Below are 17,752 nucleotides of genomic sequence, written 5' to 3'. Positions count from 1 at the left end.
ACATTTTCACAAAACATTAGCTACTGGACGCTCTCAGACAAACTGGGAATTTATGATGGAAGAGAGATGAAAGAACAGGATACAGAGGATCCACAACTTTCACTCATCATGCATTGACACTCTGAATCCATCTTTTGCAGAATTCAGTCTTTCACACTTCACCAGAGTTCAAAGATTTTGGCTGGTGCAAGATGACAGGGCCAGCCAGCTGCCGTGGCATGGGAAGGCGTCTGGCCATCTGCCAAGGCAGCAGTGGTGATGGCTGGCAAGGCACTGGGGTCTATGAAGGGGCAGACCAAGCCTAGCAAAAAGGTTCCACTCTGGTTCTTGCTGAGGGCGTGGAGGCCACTGGCTCTCTTGGGGCTGATGTCTCCTCACCCAACCAGCTTCCCATTTCTCACCTCAACTGTCCTCACTCTCCTCCCTCCCCCAGCTGAAGCAGGGGCTCGCTGTCACCCCTGATCCTGAAGGAAGCAGGGTCCCCCATGGACTGTGCTGAGCAGGATGCCTCTTTCCCAACTACTGCTGCAGATTCCTAGCCAAGTCCCTGTTTAGCGATTTAAAGGTGAGGGGCTCCTCATCATTCACCCTGGCCAACAGAAAAGTTTACTACTGGTAACAAGAGTAATTGAGAAGAAAGTCTGTAATCAGCCCAAATCTATCACTACTAATGAAAAAACGATTTAGGATATATACCCCAGGGACAAAAGATGAGCTATGTTAGCTTCTCTGTGTCACAATGGTCACACAATGGTCACACAAAAAGACCACCTTCAACCAGCATTAGTCATACTTTCCCCAATATTCGCAAACCATAACTGAGTGCCCGATGTAGACAGTGTCCTCTGTGAAGTACTACAAACTGAAGGATAAAACAGTATCAACCATAGCCAGCCCCTCCCTTCAAGGAGTGAAAGAGGGCTCCTCCCTCTGGACAGCCATCTTTCAAGGGAGCTCCCCCTCATATGAGGAGATAAGACGTAGATTTAACAACCTGGGTAGTAACACGACATCTAAGTAACAATACAAGATCCAAGAGGAGGATTCATGCAACAGTACATAATTATTTGTCCAGAAGAAAAGAAAGGGACTGGGGTGCATGAGTGTCTCAGTCAGTTTAGCATCTGCCTTCAGCTCAGGTCATGATCCCAGGATCCTGGGATCAAGCCCCGCATCATGATCAGCAGGGAGCACGCTTCTCCCTCTTCCTCTCCCCCTGCTTGTGTTCTCTCTCTGTGTCAAATAAATAAAATCTTTAAAAAAGAAAGAAAGAAGAGAGGAGGCGAGAAAAGGAAAACAAAAGAAAAAAGAATCACTTAGGTTGGAGAGAAAAGGGATGCATTTATAGGAGAAATGGAATCCAATCAGGGCAAGTTCTGAAGATGAGGTAGGATAAGAATATATGGAAAACATTATTTTACCTAAGGAGGCATTTAATAGACATTTAATGAATGACTAAATGAAAACACTGGCAATGTGGAACCCACTTGGGTAGAATAACATGAGCAACTCCAGAGGCAGAACACAGAAACACATGTTAGCCAGAGGATGGGGTTCTATGGGGCACAGCAGGAAGAAAGGCTGGGAAGGTAAGGATCAGATCATGGGAGGTACGGAATACCCTTATCCCAGGGACTTCAGGAAAACACTGAGGGTTCTGAAACAGAGGGTAAAATAAAGAGCTTTAGACAAGATGTGAAGAGGAAAAATAATAGTTGTGTCCTCCGATTTAGAAATTAATCACACATTGGGGAAAATTTTTCTAAAAGGAAAATTGTTTTCTATCATTTTCTTTTAAAAGTCTATGTACATCACTCAAAATAAAAGAAATACACATAATGCCTTCTACATAATAGTGGAAGGAATTTGTCCCCAAAGATCTTTTCTTTGTATAAATGATGCCACCACAATTGATGCTTCAATAAAAATGAATATTTATGAAATGTAAAATGACTTGGATTAACTTATTCCAATTTCACCCTCTAAATATAGATTTTTTTAAATCACGCCAAAATGTAGATTCTGATTACAAAAGCAAGTTGGGGAAGAAAAAAAAGACTTACTTGACAAGAAAAAGAGAGCAAAATTTAAAAAAAAGTAAGAACTTGAAATAGGGATGACAAAAGATGATAGAAACGTGGTCAATTAAACTAAAAACCAGAGAGAGAGATCATCCTCATAGTGGAGTTAACTCAATAATGCAGTCACATTACAAGAATCAAGTTACAAGAAAGCATGAAGGAAAGTCTCCCACTTGTGTGTCCCATCCATCTTCAGCTCACCGCATAGCCCTCTCCCCAGCTATTAGCTTCTTAGCTATCCTTTCAAAGTTTCTTTGTGCACACATCCTATTATTTTCCTCCCTGTTCACACAAAAATTAGCATACCATATTAACACTGTTCTGACCCTGCTTTTTTCACGTAACACTGTATCTTGGCAATCTCTCCATACCCATTCATATAGATTTTCCACGTTCTTTTTTACAGCTGCATATTCCATTGTGAGGATGAACCACAATTTATTTAACTAGCCCCTATTGATGGGCATTTGGGTTGTTTCCAATCTTTGGCTACCGCAAACAAAGCTGCAGTGAATAACCTGGTATAGTCATCATTTGGCATGTGTGCAAGTGTATCTGTAGGATAAATTCCCAGAATTGAATTCCTGGGTCAAAAGGTATATGCATTTAAATTTTTTATAGATATTGCCAAATTGCCTTCCATAAGAGTGGAGCCAATTTACAGTCTCGCCAGCAATGTACAAGAGTGCCTTTTTCCTTAAGGATTTACCAACAAAGTGTACCATCAAAGTTCTGGATTTTTGCCAATCTGAAAAATGAAAAATGGTGTTTGCATCCTCCTCATTATGAGTGAAGTTGAGCACCCCTTTATATGTTTAAGAGCCAATTGTACTTGCTTTTCTATAAACTATCTGTTTATAACCTCTGCCTATTTTTCTAACAGATGTTGGTGTTTTCTTATTAATTTCTAGGAGCTTCTTATATATTAGGGACAACAGTCCTTCACTTATAAGTTGCAAATATTTATCCCAGTCTGTCTTCTGAATTTGCTTATGGTAATTTTTGCCATGAGAATATTTTTACCTTGATGTGATCTAATTTATCAATTTTTTAAGTCTTCTGATTTTCAAGTCATAGTTGGAAAGGCCTTCCTCATCCCAAGATTATAAAGGAATTCTCCCATTCTCTCACTTAAACTGTTTCATTTTCACAAGTAACTAAATGAAAAAACAGTACAGTAGTTAAGATCACAAACTCTAGAGCCAAATAGCCCACATTCATGTCCCAGCTGCACCACTTACTAGCTATATGACCTTGGATAAGTCACCCAACCCATATAGAGTTGATGTTTCCACATCAACAAATGGGGTTAATAATAATTACTACCCCAGGGGGTTACTGTGAGGATTAAATGTCTTAGCAAATGTAAAGTAATTACTAGAGTGCCTGACCTACAGCACACACCTAATAAGCATGAGCTATTATCATAAAATATCTGTTTGGGAACTTATTCTGGTTTACGAGGTAAAGTACAGATCCAACTTTTTTTTTTTTCATTTTGGCTACCCAGTTGTCCCATAACCATTTATTATTGAATGCTCCATCTTTTCCCCACTGATTTGAGATATCACCTTTACGATATACTACATTTCCATATATATTTAAGAATTTCTGATCTTTCGGGCGCCTGGGTGGCTCAGCTGCTTAAGCGACTGCCTTCGGCTCAGGTCATGATCCTGGAGCCCTGGATCGAGTTCCGCATCGGGCTCCCTGCTCAGCAGAGTCTGCTTCTCCCTCTGACCCTCCCCCCTCTCATGTGCTCTCTCTCTCCCATTCTCTCTGTCTCAAATAAATAAAATCTTTAAAAAAAAAAAAGATTTAAAAAGAATTTCTGATCTTTCTATTCTATCCCATTGACCTACTTATTCATGGACCAGTATCACATTGTTTAAGTTATTAAGCTTCATTTTTACTATGTGGTAGGACCAGCTGCCCCTCTTTGCTCTTCTTTGACAGTTACTGTAACTCTTCCTGTTTATTTTTCCATATGAATTTTTTTAATTAATGTGTCTGGTTCTAGAATAAAACAAAAAAAATTAGTACTTTTATTAAAAGCATGTTCCTTTATAAATTAACTTATAGGGAGAACTTGTATGTTTCCTGTTCACTCTTATCCAAGAACCTGGTATGTCTTACCATTTGTGCAAGTCTTCTTTTGTGTCCTTCAGTAGCATTTGAAAGTTTTCTTCACTTAGGTCTTGCATATTTTTTGCCAAGTTTATACATAAATTTTATCTTTTTTGGTTGCTGTTATAAATGGGGTGTGTTCTTCCATTATATTTTCTAACAAGTTGTTTGCATAGAGTAAAGCTACTGGTTGTTGTCTAGTTTTACCTTCTCTTTTCCAATTTGTACATTTCTAATTGCCTTCTCCTATCTGACTACATTAGCTATCACTTACAAAACAATGTTAAATAATAACCAATTACCCGGAATAGGCCTAGTCATGCTTTGATCCACTTTAGGCAGCCTTGCAAAAGCTTCACATTGAAGAAGTTTGAAGGTTTGAATCTTATCTTCTTGCAAAGTAGAAATCTACTAAGCCACAAGTTATAGAAAGATGAAAATTTTCTCAACACCAAAAAAAATAATAATCCAATTTTAAATCGGACATAAGACATGAACAGACATTTCTCCAAAGAAGAGACATATGAAAAGATGCTCAACATCCCTCATTGTCAGAGAAGTGCAAATCAAAACCACAATGAGATACTACCTCACATCTGTTAGAATGGCTAAAATCAAAAATAAGAAACAACAAGTGTTGGTGAAGATGTGAAGTAAAAGGAACCCTCATGTACTGTTGGTGGGAATGCAAAGTGGTGCAGCCACCATGGAAAACAGTATGGAGATTCCTCAAAAAATTAGACATAGGGGCACCTGGGTGGCTTAGTTGGTTAAGCATCCGACTCTTGATTTTGGCTCAGGTCATGATCTCAGGGTTGTGAGTAGTAGGAGTGCCCTGTAAAATTGTCTGAACATGATGCTTTGAGAGGAGGCAACTCTTGGATGACTTCATTTCTTCTAGAAAAATCATTCTGTTAAGATTTCCTAAACAGAACGGGATCTTTCTGGTATCAATCTGGGTCAATTATATTTGCCTAAAAATTATCTATTCCATCCAAGTTTTCAAATTTATTTTCAAAGAGTTAGTATCTTATAATTCTTTAAGTTTTCTACTTCTATTTACTCCCCTCTCAGTTCTTATTTTATGTATTTGTACTTTCTTCCTTTTTTATTAGATAGTATATAAATTTTATTGTTACAGTTCAATTGTTTTCCAAGAAACCACCTTTTGGATTACTCATATTGTTTTACTGTTTTTCTATTTATACTTAAAGTTCTTAAAAGAGTATACTCTGAGCAGGTGTTCTACATCTCTTCCTCTTGCCAGGAAAAACAACAACAACAACAACAACACAGTAATACAGTGAACACTACCTAAGAATATAGGCCCAAGAAAGCAGAGATTAAATATGAGCTGTCAATGTTATCTTGGATGATATCTCCAAATCCCAAACACCTGACCAAAAAACCAGATTAGCAATATTTCCAAAATGCAAAAAAAAAAAAAAGGTGCCATACAAAATAAAAACTGGGCTTTTACAGTAATTAATTCACTGGAAATAAGATTAGTTCTAACTATAATAAACTTACATTTTAACAACATAGGTTTTCAGTATAAGCCTTCCACCTCCTGCCTATCTAGCAATTAACTGCCCAACAATTCAGTTCAACAAGCATGAATTCCACTTTTCCCCCAGTCCCAAAGTTCTCTGAGTATTGCTTTACAGCCAGGCACTGAAACAGAGAGAGACCACCTCCACATATAAGATCAGGTAAACTGCTTGTATGCCCTGCCAGCCAGCCGGTGCTGTCCAGGACCCCCTACCAACTTGAACAGGGTCTGCTTCAAATGAGCCAGTCCAGTCCAAGTTTAGTCATGACCAGTCACCCAAAATAGGACTATTCATCTTTTCATCCACTACAGGTAGCCTGGGAGAAATTTAACACTACAGAAGTTTGAAGGACTGAATCTTACCCTCTTGCAAAGTAGTAATCTACTACTTGGCCACAGTTTATAAAAGGGTGTAAGTTTCCTTCTGAATACCAAAAAAAAGGTAGGATTAAAGCTAAAATGATAACTCTTCACACCTAAAGTATTTGGTAATAGGGCACAAAGACAGAGCCTAGTACTAGGCTGAACCAAAGACACTAAACAGGCCTTATCTTCTAAAATCAAAAGGTGATGCTTCTGTCACAGAACGTTTGAAAGTCAGGGTACAATTAACAACAGGCAGAGATAATAAGGAGTGAAGGGCTACTAAACAGATTGGAGCTTGGGATAGAGATGAATTCGACTTTCAAAAAAATAATACTTAAGTCCGTAAGTTTCAAGCTTACAGCCACCAAAACCTACCAAGGAGGTAATACTGCCCATTTCTGGGCCAGTCAGAACATTTGGCAACCTGTCAAGGGAGGAGTTGTACCAGGAGTAGGGACTGGAAAGGCCACAATCTAAAACTGAAGTATTTGGGCAGGAAAAGAGTTAAAACAGCTGAGCAATAGGGACATACGCATTGCACATGCACATGCATTGTAGGCTTGGCCCTACACCAAAAAAAGCAGTTTACTGGTCCAGATACAGAGATGTATGCATGGCTACATAAAAAGACCGAAGAGCCTGGAAGAGAACCAAACCCTGAGGTTTTCCACTAGAGTTACTAGGTGGATGTGACAAATCATTGGCTCGTTTCTGTCATATTGGTTAATCTTTTACCAAAAATGTCATTTATGTATCAGGTAAGTGATTGAGAAGACTTTGGTTAAGATTAAGCAGAACTAGGGGCGCCTGGGTGGCTCAGTCCTTAAGCGTCTGCATTCGGCTCAGGTCATGATCCCAGGGTCCTGGGATGGAGCCCAGCATTGGGGCTCCCTGCTCAGCGGGAAGCCTGCTTGTCCCTCTCCCACTCCCCCTGCTTGTGTTCCTTCTCTCGCTGTGTCTCTGTCAAATAAACAAATAAATCTTAAAAAAAAAAAAAGATTAAGCAGAACTACATTTTGGTCAAAGTTGATCTTGAACCAGTTTGCAAATCTGATCAAGATTTTTGTTTTCAAAAAAAAGATTTTTGTGTTCATTTGTTCTTTTTTAGATGTCTGGGAGGGCATACCAAAGAGACTGTAGTATGTAAAGAGGAAGTTTAGTACAAGCTGGGGGTGTTCAGCATTGAAAAAGCACTGCCTTTAAGTATCCATTTATGAATAGTGGTTTGTAAAAGAGAATTTATTTTTAAAATGAAGTTTAAAACTCATTCTCTGAATTTGAGTCAAAAATAAAACTTTTAGGGCTGACCATGAGGTGGAGTTGAAGTGAGCGGGGCATAGGAAGCCAAACTGCTAATGCAGTTGGAGAAACAAGTTACACAGTGTCAGTTTCCAAACTGCCCCACATTCAAAAAACCTCTCTATCTTTTCCAATCTCATACTGATACTGAATACTGTGTATGATATGCACACCCTCACTATGACCTCCTCCTATAACTCAGTAATTCTTTAAGGAAAAGAAAAACAGAATTCCCAGGAATTTTTAAATGCAGGCTTTATCTTGGCATTGAGCCATATGTAAAGGACTAATCACCATTTAATTCTCCAACAGCTCTAAAGCAGTGGTTTACAAACTATGGAGTGTATTAGATTCACCCAAAGGGTTTGTTTAAAACACTAATTGTAGGGACCACGCTTTGAGAAGCACTGCACCAAGATAATGGCAATGGTCCTTGGTTGGTGGACCTGGGATGTCTGCGAACCGCTACCAGTCTGCGACAGAAACTGAGGTTTAAGCTTTATGCAAATAACTTTTAGAGTAGTTTAACATTACTGGGCACCCAACCATGTGATCATTTTTCTGGCTTTTTTTTTTTTTTACTGTATTTTCCAAAAGTTTTGGTATGAGGTTAGAAAATTATTTTTAAGTTTGTAAAGCACAGCTTTAAAGCGACACCTCCGACTACTGATACCGGCAGACCCGCGAGCACGGGGCCAGAGGCAGCGCCTGCCAATTGGGAGAAACCGGGCACTCAGGGAGAATAATGGAAGCCTGAGGATAATTCTTGCAACCGGTACAGTGGTCTGAGATACAATTTCAGAACTGCAGTTTTCATCGTTCTGTATCATTCATTGCTTCCAGTGACAACACAACACGGCACCATCGCTGAAAGTGGCCAGTATCCCAGCGGACCGTACATAAAAGAAAGAAAAAGGGAGGCACAGAAGCCGGGACTGAGGGCTCACACACCTGTGAGAAAGAGCGGAAATCGGGTCAGCGCTTTTCCTACCCAAAGTTTGGAGCCGCCGGGGTATTTGCACTCTAGGTGAGTTATACCAACATATTAGATTCCATCAAAGTGCTTCGTGCTGTTTCAGGGGGTGAGAAGCCAAACAAAGAAAAAGCTACGACCCCTCCCCACGCCCCCAGGGTCGGAGCCTCTCCGCGCCTGCGCAGACCCCAGCCTAACTATCCACCAGAGGCCGGCCCTCGGCTCTCTTCCGGGCGGGAAGAGGACGCGCAGCCACCGGGCGCTGATGCGCATGCGCCACGACAATAACAGAGCCTTCTGCGCGCGCACGCGTCCTTACCCGTATAGGGGATCGGCTCCTTCCGGCCCGGCAAGGCCTCCTGGGGGCTGACGATCTTAGAGGCGGAGTTGCTCATTCTCGAAACGGGAAAGCGAATGTGGAAGAGCTGGCCAGCCCTCCTGGTGGCTGAGAGCATGGGCGGGCGGCTGGCCTAGAGGCCGCCAAACAGAACGGCGCGGTCGAGAGCGGAGCCGCCCCTGCGAAGTGGGCAGCTGGCGCCCGGCTGCGGGATCCCGGTGCACTGGGCCGCGCTGCGGGCGGGGGTCAGCTGAGGCCCGCTTGCGCTGCTGGCTGTGGCCACCGCCGCCCCGGAATAGAAGTTACCTAAGGCTCGGGTCAGACCGGCAGTAACTGAGGGCGTGTTCTCGCCCAGGGGTGGGAGGGGAGACGGCGCGGGGGGGGCCTGGTCCTAGGAGGCACCAGCGAGTCTTTCTGGTTCGGCTTCAGTACAAAGTTCCCAGGCAGAGAACAAATGTACTAATTGCGATACGAAAGTACGTGAAGCGGCAGAGGCCAATAATAATAATGCCTAGCCTTTGATTTTAAAGTTCGTACCCTCCTTAAAAAACCTTAGCAGTTATTCAGTGTGCCCAATAAGATATAAGACAACTTACTTTACAGGCAGCTAGAATGTATGAGTATTTCCACTGCAGCCATTATAATGATAAATTATCAAAAAGAGTATCCAGAATAAAAACTAAGCACAATTTTCAAAAAGTTCAGAATAGGGAAGATAATTCAAAATAATGTTTTATGTATATATACACAATACATATATACACTGATAAACCCATTTTGCAGGAGGGAAAATAAAGCACTAATACCACCAGTAGCCCAGTTTATATGCATTTAATGGTGCTGTTGGATCAGTCTTGTTTCTCAAATCGTGGGAGATAACATTTGTTCCTGTGACAAATTTTCAACCCGAAAAATAAGGTAGGTGGGGCCAGATGGGTGACTTGGGAGTTCCATATGTGAAATTTTGGTTTCTCACAAATGTTCTGCCAGAATGGGCAAATAGTCTCATGAGGGAAGGAATTTAAGATTAGCACCCACAGAAATGAAAAGAGTTTGACCGGACCTCCCCCATGAGTGAGTTGCCCTTTTGTTTTAAGGTGGTCTCGACTATAATAGGACAGAAGGATGGCTCTACTATATTGTAGAATATGGTCAGACATGTAACATTAAAGTTTTTATTTTGTAATTTTAGATTTCCTCTGGGCAATTTGCCTCAGTTTTTACTTTTGATTTATTTATTTTTTTAATTTATTATTTATTTATTATTGTTTTTGCTGTGAGGTTATGCAAAGTAGTTTCTACAGGCCTCTCCTGAAAACACTCCAAGATGTCCCTTCTACGCTTGGTCACTGCTAAGCGCTTGAAAAAATAAGCTTTTCTGTCAGAGGAAATATTCTGTGTGTGTGTGTGTGTGTGTGTTTAATTATTGCCTTTTGATACATACTGATTTTCTATGTTTTATGGTTAATTGTATGAAATTAAACAATAACAGCAACTAAGAACTGAAGAATTTTTCACCTAAGTACTTACATAATATTAAGTGAAAAAACACAACAGAGCTGCAGTATGTATATATATGTACTCTGTAGTATATATAAAAATACATGTATCTCCACTTGTGCACCCACTGAAGAAAGACCAGAAAAAAAATAATGGTTGCAGTTTTTTTGTTCAAGGTAATGTCTACTGATTTTCACTTTCTTAAAACGTTCTGCATTGTTACAGTGTTCTCAAGTGTTCCAATGCCTATGTTATTTATAAACAAAAATAGTTTTAAAGGAAAAGTACCTTGGTTTATTTCAAAGCTTGTTTTTTTTTTTAAAGCAGTGTTTTCTTATCTCATTTACCAGAATAGTTGCAAGAAAAGTTACACTGAGGTTGGTTGGTTAGTTGGTTTAAGGAGAAAATAAAATATTCCTGCCTTCAATGATGCCCTTTTCACCACTAGGACTTCCTTTTCTTCAGACCCTCCTAATCCCTTCTGCGCTCCAAACTGAGAGTCTTTTTTTTTTTTTTTTGTCCATATTCCCCATTGGGCACACACTGCTTTGATTTGTTATTTTTGTGATTAGGCACTGGTTTTTCAACAAATTCTAACTATGTTGTTTAGAGTGCAGTGTAAGCATCCTCTTAGATATGAAAAAAAACAAAAATATAGCAGTTTAAACAAAATAGAAATTTCTCTTACATACAATCTAAAAGTAGGTAGTTAAGTGCTGATAGGACCATGTCATTTCTTCCATAATATCTCATCCTGAATTGGCTTACATTAAGTTTCCTGTGGTTAGTATTGGTTTAATTGGGCCAAAATCCTTACTTCGATTAGCAAAAGTTTCTTTTCCATTTGTTCAAGAATGGCTCCACCTTGGCCTTTGGAGACAAGAATACTTACATAATACTCTATTCCAAATCTAGGCCTCGGTTTTAGTTGGGATACAGATAAGGTTGCTTTAACAGAGACCCAAAGATACTGTATATGAAACAAGATAGTGTGTTTTTTTTTTAATTGAAGCATAGTTGACACAGTGTTACATTAGTTTCAGATCTACCGCACAGTGATTCAGCAAATCTATAGTTAAGCTCACTGCAAGTGTAGCTACCATCTGTCACCATACAATGTTTTACAATACCATTGACTGTATTCCCCATGTTATGTCTTTTATTCCTGTGACTTCTTTACTCCATCCCTAGAAGTCTGTACCTCCCACTCTCCTTCACCTATTTTACCCATCCCCCGGCTTCCTCCTCTCACAACCATCAGTTTGTTCTCTGTATTTATGTGTCTGTGAAACAAGATAGTTTTGTTTTTTTCTCTCCTATACTGGTCCAGAGGTCAGTTGTCCAGGAATGGCAGGTCAGTGCTGCTATCCTCATACATAACCTCCATCCCAGAACCTGCCATCACATCTGTATCTTAGCCCTGCCAAAAGGCAGAAAGGAAAGGGATATACATCTCAGTACTCCTGGGAGTGAGTCCCAGATGTAGCACTACTCACTCATTCCATTGACCTGATTAGAGACATAACTACATCTAACTGGAAGGTGGGAGATAAAGTTCTCTAGCTGGGCAACCATGGATCCAGCTAATACTCAGCAGTTCTAGTAATAAAGGAAGGTGAGAATGTACATTGGTGGACAACTTTGTCACAGTCCACACCTTTGGCCACCCAGATATTTATATATATGCCCATCTTCTAACAGAACATACCCTATTCCAAAGGGAGAAAAGCCAAAGTTCCAAGTAGTTATTGCATCCAGCTCTTAAGTCCATGATATGAAGATGATATACAGTCCGTTTCAAGTCTGAATATAACTCCTCATGACCCAGTGACCTACTAACTAAAAGATGAAGTATCTTCCCCCCCACACACACACACACCCTCCGCCATATACCTGGTGAGGTAGGAATATGAAAAATTATTTGGAAAAAGAATGGAGGGGAAGTAGTCACTGGTCCATAGCCTAGCAAAATGTTGCAAAAAGGAAACTTCAAAGATTGCCCAGGTGGTAAGTAAATTCTTAGTTAGACCCCATTTCTGCTCTCCAGAAGGAATTCCTCTGTTGTTGCATTTGAAGTTACTGGCTTTACCTTCTGGGAGGTTCTTATCCATGATCCTCATGATTGCATCTGAAGAGTATATTGACAAGTATGCCTTCCTGGGAGGATACACATCTTTTTGTGCCCAGTTTCTTACTGGTGCAGTTCTGAGGGACTTCAGGGTCAAATGCACACAGGTATTGGCAAGCTAGACTTGTAGCTTTTTGTCAGCTCCATTTGAAAAGTTACTGAATGTATTTCTGGTTCATTTGTTCCTTTTACAATTCCTCGTACAAATAACCGCAGCTAAAGATCTCAACTAGTCATATTTCTTATGCGTAATTACTCTTCATTTTCATTTACTAGGCTCTGTTTGTCCCATCCTTTATCTATTAACTTAATTACAGTGCCCTTGTAGCCAGCAAAAACAGCGGGTTTGGTTGGAAAGGCAATCCCCTTAATAGAATCTTCACTGCTTGGCTTCTATCATCTGGCAGACAACACTTTGCTAATGGCCCTTGAGAAGGGCTTTGGGTCACAGTTTTATCTTCTGCTATTGGGAGTATAATAGCTTTTGGCTTTATCAAAACTAGAAGGCCCTAAATAACCACCTTCAGTCAATTTGTATTACAGACTGCAGGCAGAGAACTTCAATCTTAGCAGAGCTTTATTTCCCTTCATCTCTTAAAATGGCTAGCTTCTACCTGAGTTCATCTTTCTCAAAGGATTTTCCTGAAGGAGGCAGGCAACAGACAATACTCTCTCATTGGTCAGAGAATCATCCCTACACTTTTTCTGTACCATTTTCCCTACAGTTACAGATTCAAAGAGCATGTGGTTGGCCTTCCAAGATATTGAGTTGACAATTTTTTGAAATGTTTTACGGCAGCATAAAAAAGATCACCAGCTTTTCAGCCTGTAATATCTGCGTCCTTGTCTGCCACCTGCCATTAAACCAATGCCATATAGTTTAGGCTAATGTTATGATGTCTACAGAAAAACTACTAGAACTAGTATGTTGATTTAGCAACACTTTAGGAAACTAGACCTATATACAAAAATCTATTGTTACTATATTTGAGAGAAAAAATGGAAATTGAAGTTTTTGTAAAACACCATTTAAAATAGCATCCAAAAATATTAAGTATTTAGAGATAAACCTGACTAAAGATGTGTTAGACCCGTATGTGAAAAACCACAAAACATTGCTAAGAGAAATTAAAAGATCTAAATAAATACAGAGATATACCATGTTCATGGATCAGAAGATTCAGCATCCAGATATTGTTAAGATGACATTTCTCCCAAAATTGATGTATAGATTCAATGAAATCCCAATAAAAATCTCAGCAGACATTTTTATAGATATTGGCAAGCTGATTCTAAAACTCAAGTGCAAATGCAAAGGACCAAGAGTAGCCAAAAACTGAGAAGTTCAGCTCAGGGCCAAAATCCTACATGTCATCTTTTAGGCCCAACCATAGGCAATTACAAAGGCTTTCCCCAACAGGTCGTATAAGGGAAAACTGCCCTCCTCACACTTGGTGCACAGGCAATGAATTGCAGTCTTCTGGAGGGAATTGCAGTCAAGGTCTTAGGACTTAGGCCCCACCCCACAGGAACCATACCCATAATCATATCTGCATTTCTAGCCCAGGCATCTCCATTTGGAAGCCTCCATGAGTGGTTTCTCCCTCTCCACACACCAGACTTTTGTTCAGTCTCTTCAGCAGGGAAATAGTTTCCCCCACTTGTCCTGCATGTCATCTGATTGACCCTTGCACCCAATGTTATTCCATGTGGAAAAATGGAACAGGAGCCAGCACTTTACATTTTGGCCTCTTGCCTACACTATCACAGTAAGTGAATAAAGATTGTTACTTTCAGTTTTGTTTGTTGTCCTAGTTGACTACCCCAACACCTGATAGTGTGACACAAAATAGTATGAAAAAGAACAAAGAAGACTTACACTAACTGAGTTCAAGACTTATTACAGAGCTACAATAGCCAAGAAAGTGTAATATTGGTCACAGGAGACAAACAGATTAATAGAACAAAATAGAAAGTCCCAAAATAAACCTACACATATGTATTAGATTAATTTTCAATCAAAGTGCAAAGACTGTGTCTTCTAAAATAGTGACTTCTAGATTTCTAAAAGAAAACGTAGATGAAAATCTTTATGACCTGGGCGCCTGGGTGCCTCAGTTGGTTAAGCGACTGCCTTTGGCTCAGGTCATGATCCTGGAGTCCCGGGATCGAGTCCCACATCGGGCTCCCTGCTCGGCAGGGAGTCTGCTTCTCCCTCTGACCCTCTTTCCTCTCGTGCTCTCTATCTCTCATTCTCTCTCTCTCAAATAAATAAATAAAAACTTTAGAAAAAAAAAAGAAAATCTTTATGACCTTAGAGTAGGCAAAATTTCTTAGATATAACACAAAATGCATGAGTCATAAAGGAAGAAATCTGATCAATTCTATCAAAATTAAAAACTTTTGTTCTTCACAAGATACTCTTAAGGGAATAAAAAGATAGCTCCAGATGGGCAGAAAATATTTACAAATCACATTTCTGATAAAGGCCTTATATCCAGGACATATAAGCCTAAAAATTCAATAATAAGAAACAAACAGCGCATTTTGAATGAGCAAAATGAGCAAAAACAGACACTTCACCAAGAAATATATATGGATTACAAATATGCACTTAAAAAAAAAACTCGACAACATTAAGGAAATGCAAATAAAAACCACAATAAGAACCCACTACACACTCACCAGAACAGATATAATTTAAAAGACTGACCATACCAAATGTTGATGATGTGGGGGAACTGGAACTCTCGTACACTGCTGGTAATAACCCAAAATTATATAACCACTTTGGAAAACAGTTTGTCAGTTTCTTAAGTAGTTAAGCACTCATCTGCCATATGACCCAATCATTTCATATGAAAGCATGTGTCCATATAAAGTCTTATACTCAAAGGTTCATAGCAGTCTTATTGTAATAGGCAAAAACTGGAAACCACCCAAATGACTATCAACAGATGAATGGGTAAACAAATTGTGGTATATCCTTACAATGGAATTCTACTCATCGGTAAAAGGGAGTGAACTATTGATACCTCAACAACACGGATGATTCCACTATACTGAGTGAAAGGAACCAAACTAAAAAGAGAGTAAAAATCTCATGATTCCAATTATTTAAAATCCTAGAAAATGCACACTAATCTGTAGTAACAAAGCAGATCTGTGGTTGCCTGAGAATGCAAGTAAGGGATGGGAGGTGGGATAAAAAGGTTTACAGGGAAACTTTTGAGGGTCATGGATATGTTCATTAGCTTGATTGTCATGATGGTTTCACAATTGTATCCCTATTTCAAAGACTGTCAAATTATACACACTTTTTAAAAGTGTGTTTCTGGGCGCCTGGGTGGCTCAGTTGGTTAAGCGACTGTCTTCGGCTCAGGTCATGATCCTGGAGTCCCGGGATCGAGTCCCACATCGGGCTCCCTGCTCAGCGGGGAGTCTGCTTCTCCCTCTGACCCTCTTCCCTCTTGTGCTCTCTGTCTCTCATTCTCTGTCTCTCAAATAAATAAATAAATAAAATCTTTTTAAAAAAGTTAAAAAAAATAAAAAATAAAAGTGTGTTTCTGCTATTTGGATGGAGTGAATACATTAATGTTTAAGCCCAGATCCACCTACATAACTGCCTCTTGCCCTTCAGAAAGCAGACCCGGAAGTGACGAGATGCAAGGCAGTCAAGGTTTGTTAAAGAGAGTGTTGGAGATCAGGAGTGTGGACTGCTATTAATAGTCCACTGTGGTGGATAGGAAACCAGAGTGAGTAATATGGAGCAATCTGAAGGCTCTTGAACCTTCCTACACAGTTTATACCAGTTGCAATCCCTGCCAGATTCTCTCTGGTTTTCTGACCTTATTCTTCACCACTCAATTCAAAACTCATCTTTGCACAAACTTCCCTGATTGCACAAGGAAAGAGTGGTTATTCATTCAGTCAGGGTTCTCCCATAACGTTCACTATTTACATCAGTCAGGTAATGCATAGCATATATACTGCCTTGTACTGATAATTATCTGAAAAGATATACAAGTTACTGTGGAGGTTTAAAACACGTACATGAATTCTTTATTCTTCTCCCTTTAAAAAGTGAAACCTAATTCCCCTCCCGTTACATTTTGGTTGGACTTAGTGTTTGCTTCAAACGGATAGAATAAAACAAGTGTTGGTGTGTGTGATCTCTCTGAGACTAAGTCATAAAAGGCAGTGCAGCTTCCTTCTTGCTCGCTTTTGGATCACCCCTATAGGGGAAGCCAGCTGTCACATCATCAAGATCTTTAACCAGCCCTATGAAGAAGTTCGCATGGTGAGGAACTGAGTTCTCCTGCCAACAGCCAGGTGAGTAGGCAATCTTGGAAGCAGATTCTTCAGCCCTGGTCAAGCTTTCAGATGACATCCTGTCTGTGACCTCATAAGAGACCCTGAGCCAGAACCACCCAGTGAACATGCCTCCAAATTCCTGACCCATAGAGACCGTGAGATGAAAAATATTTGTTTTTTTTTTAACTTTTTTTAAAGTCATGGTGAGATCAGGAGACCGTATTCTTGAAAACCAGGTTTATCAGAATTAAAGGTTTTTCTTAACTGATTTTACATAATAAGAACCAAATATACAGGACTGGTCTTAAAATAAACCCTCGACTAGAAAGGGTAAAGGATGTGACTTACGAGATAAGAGAAAATATCAAACATCTTTATCTCATTCTCCTACCCTGGGGATGAATTTGGGGATGGAAACTTTAAAACATCCATATGAACTGGGGAAGAATCTGATGATTTGGGAGCTAGTGCTTCATTTCCTGGGGCATAGCCTAGGAAAGTGGCCCACTGGTGCATAAAGAGATCAGTCTAATGGATTGGATCAACGTGTTTTTAAATGACTTAGAGTAGACCAGATTAGAAGATATCAGAGTGAATCCACAAGTAGTGAAGATAAATATAATTTGGGGAAATCTTTATTTCTTTGGCATATATATCTGCTCACTATACAAGCACTGTACCTCGACATAAAATGTATTTCCTAGTGTAGCTTTTGCTAAAATAATAATAGTAAGAAGAAGAAAAAATAAATAATTGTTTAAAGCCATGGTCTAGAGAGACTATAAATCTCTCAGAAGAGACTTGCTTTTGGCAGGGCACGCAGTGTGATGTGTGTGTGCAGAGGAGGAGCAATGGGGCTGAGGGATGCGTCGCAGGATCCTGCACAATCATGTTGACTATGGAGAAAGCAGGAGAGCATTCCCAGGTCTCCCAAGAGAGTTAGGGATATGGAAGGACTGACAGAACCAATGACCCCAATAAAGCCTGGAGTTGGAGCAAGGAGACCCAAGTGCTGAGACCTTGTGACGAGATGGCAAAAACAAAGTCCTCAGTCATTACTAGCAGGAGCCAGCAT

The 17,752-nt window shown here is 40.0% G+C and overlaps 1 protein-coding gene across 2 annotated transcripts in view; it reads right to left on the bottom strand.

Moving 5' to 3' along the window:
• The window catches only part of MSRA (methionine sulfoxide reductase A), a 440,787-nt gene extending 431,733 nt beyond the window's left edge, over positions 1 to 9,054 (bottom strand). The window contains exon 1 of one of the 2 annotated variants that reach the window (XM_028114363.2): positions 8,718 to 9,054. In XM_028114363.2, the coding sequence (XP_027970164.1) occupies positions 8,718 to 8,853 (136 nt within the window). In that variant the 5' untranslated portion in view covers positions 8,854 to 9,054. The remainder of the gene's footprint in view (positions 1 to 8,717) is intronic. The other variant, XM_028114362.2, reaches the window with a different exon arrangement.
• Positions 9,055 to 17,752: the final 8,698 nt, after the last annotated feature.

The sequence above is a fragment of the Eumetopias jubatus genome, unplaced genomic scaffold (assembly GCF_037043125.1).
Source record: "Eumetopias jubatus isolate StellerSeaLion01/CBP00866 unplaced genomic scaffold, mEumJub1_p1.0 scaffold_2, whole genome shotgun sequence".
Classification (NCBI taxonomy): domain Eukaryota; kingdom Metazoa; phylum Chordata; class Mammalia; order Carnivora; family Otariidae; genus Eumetopias; species Eumetopias jubatus.
This window is presented reverse-complemented; position numbering and strand designations above follow the sequence as displayed.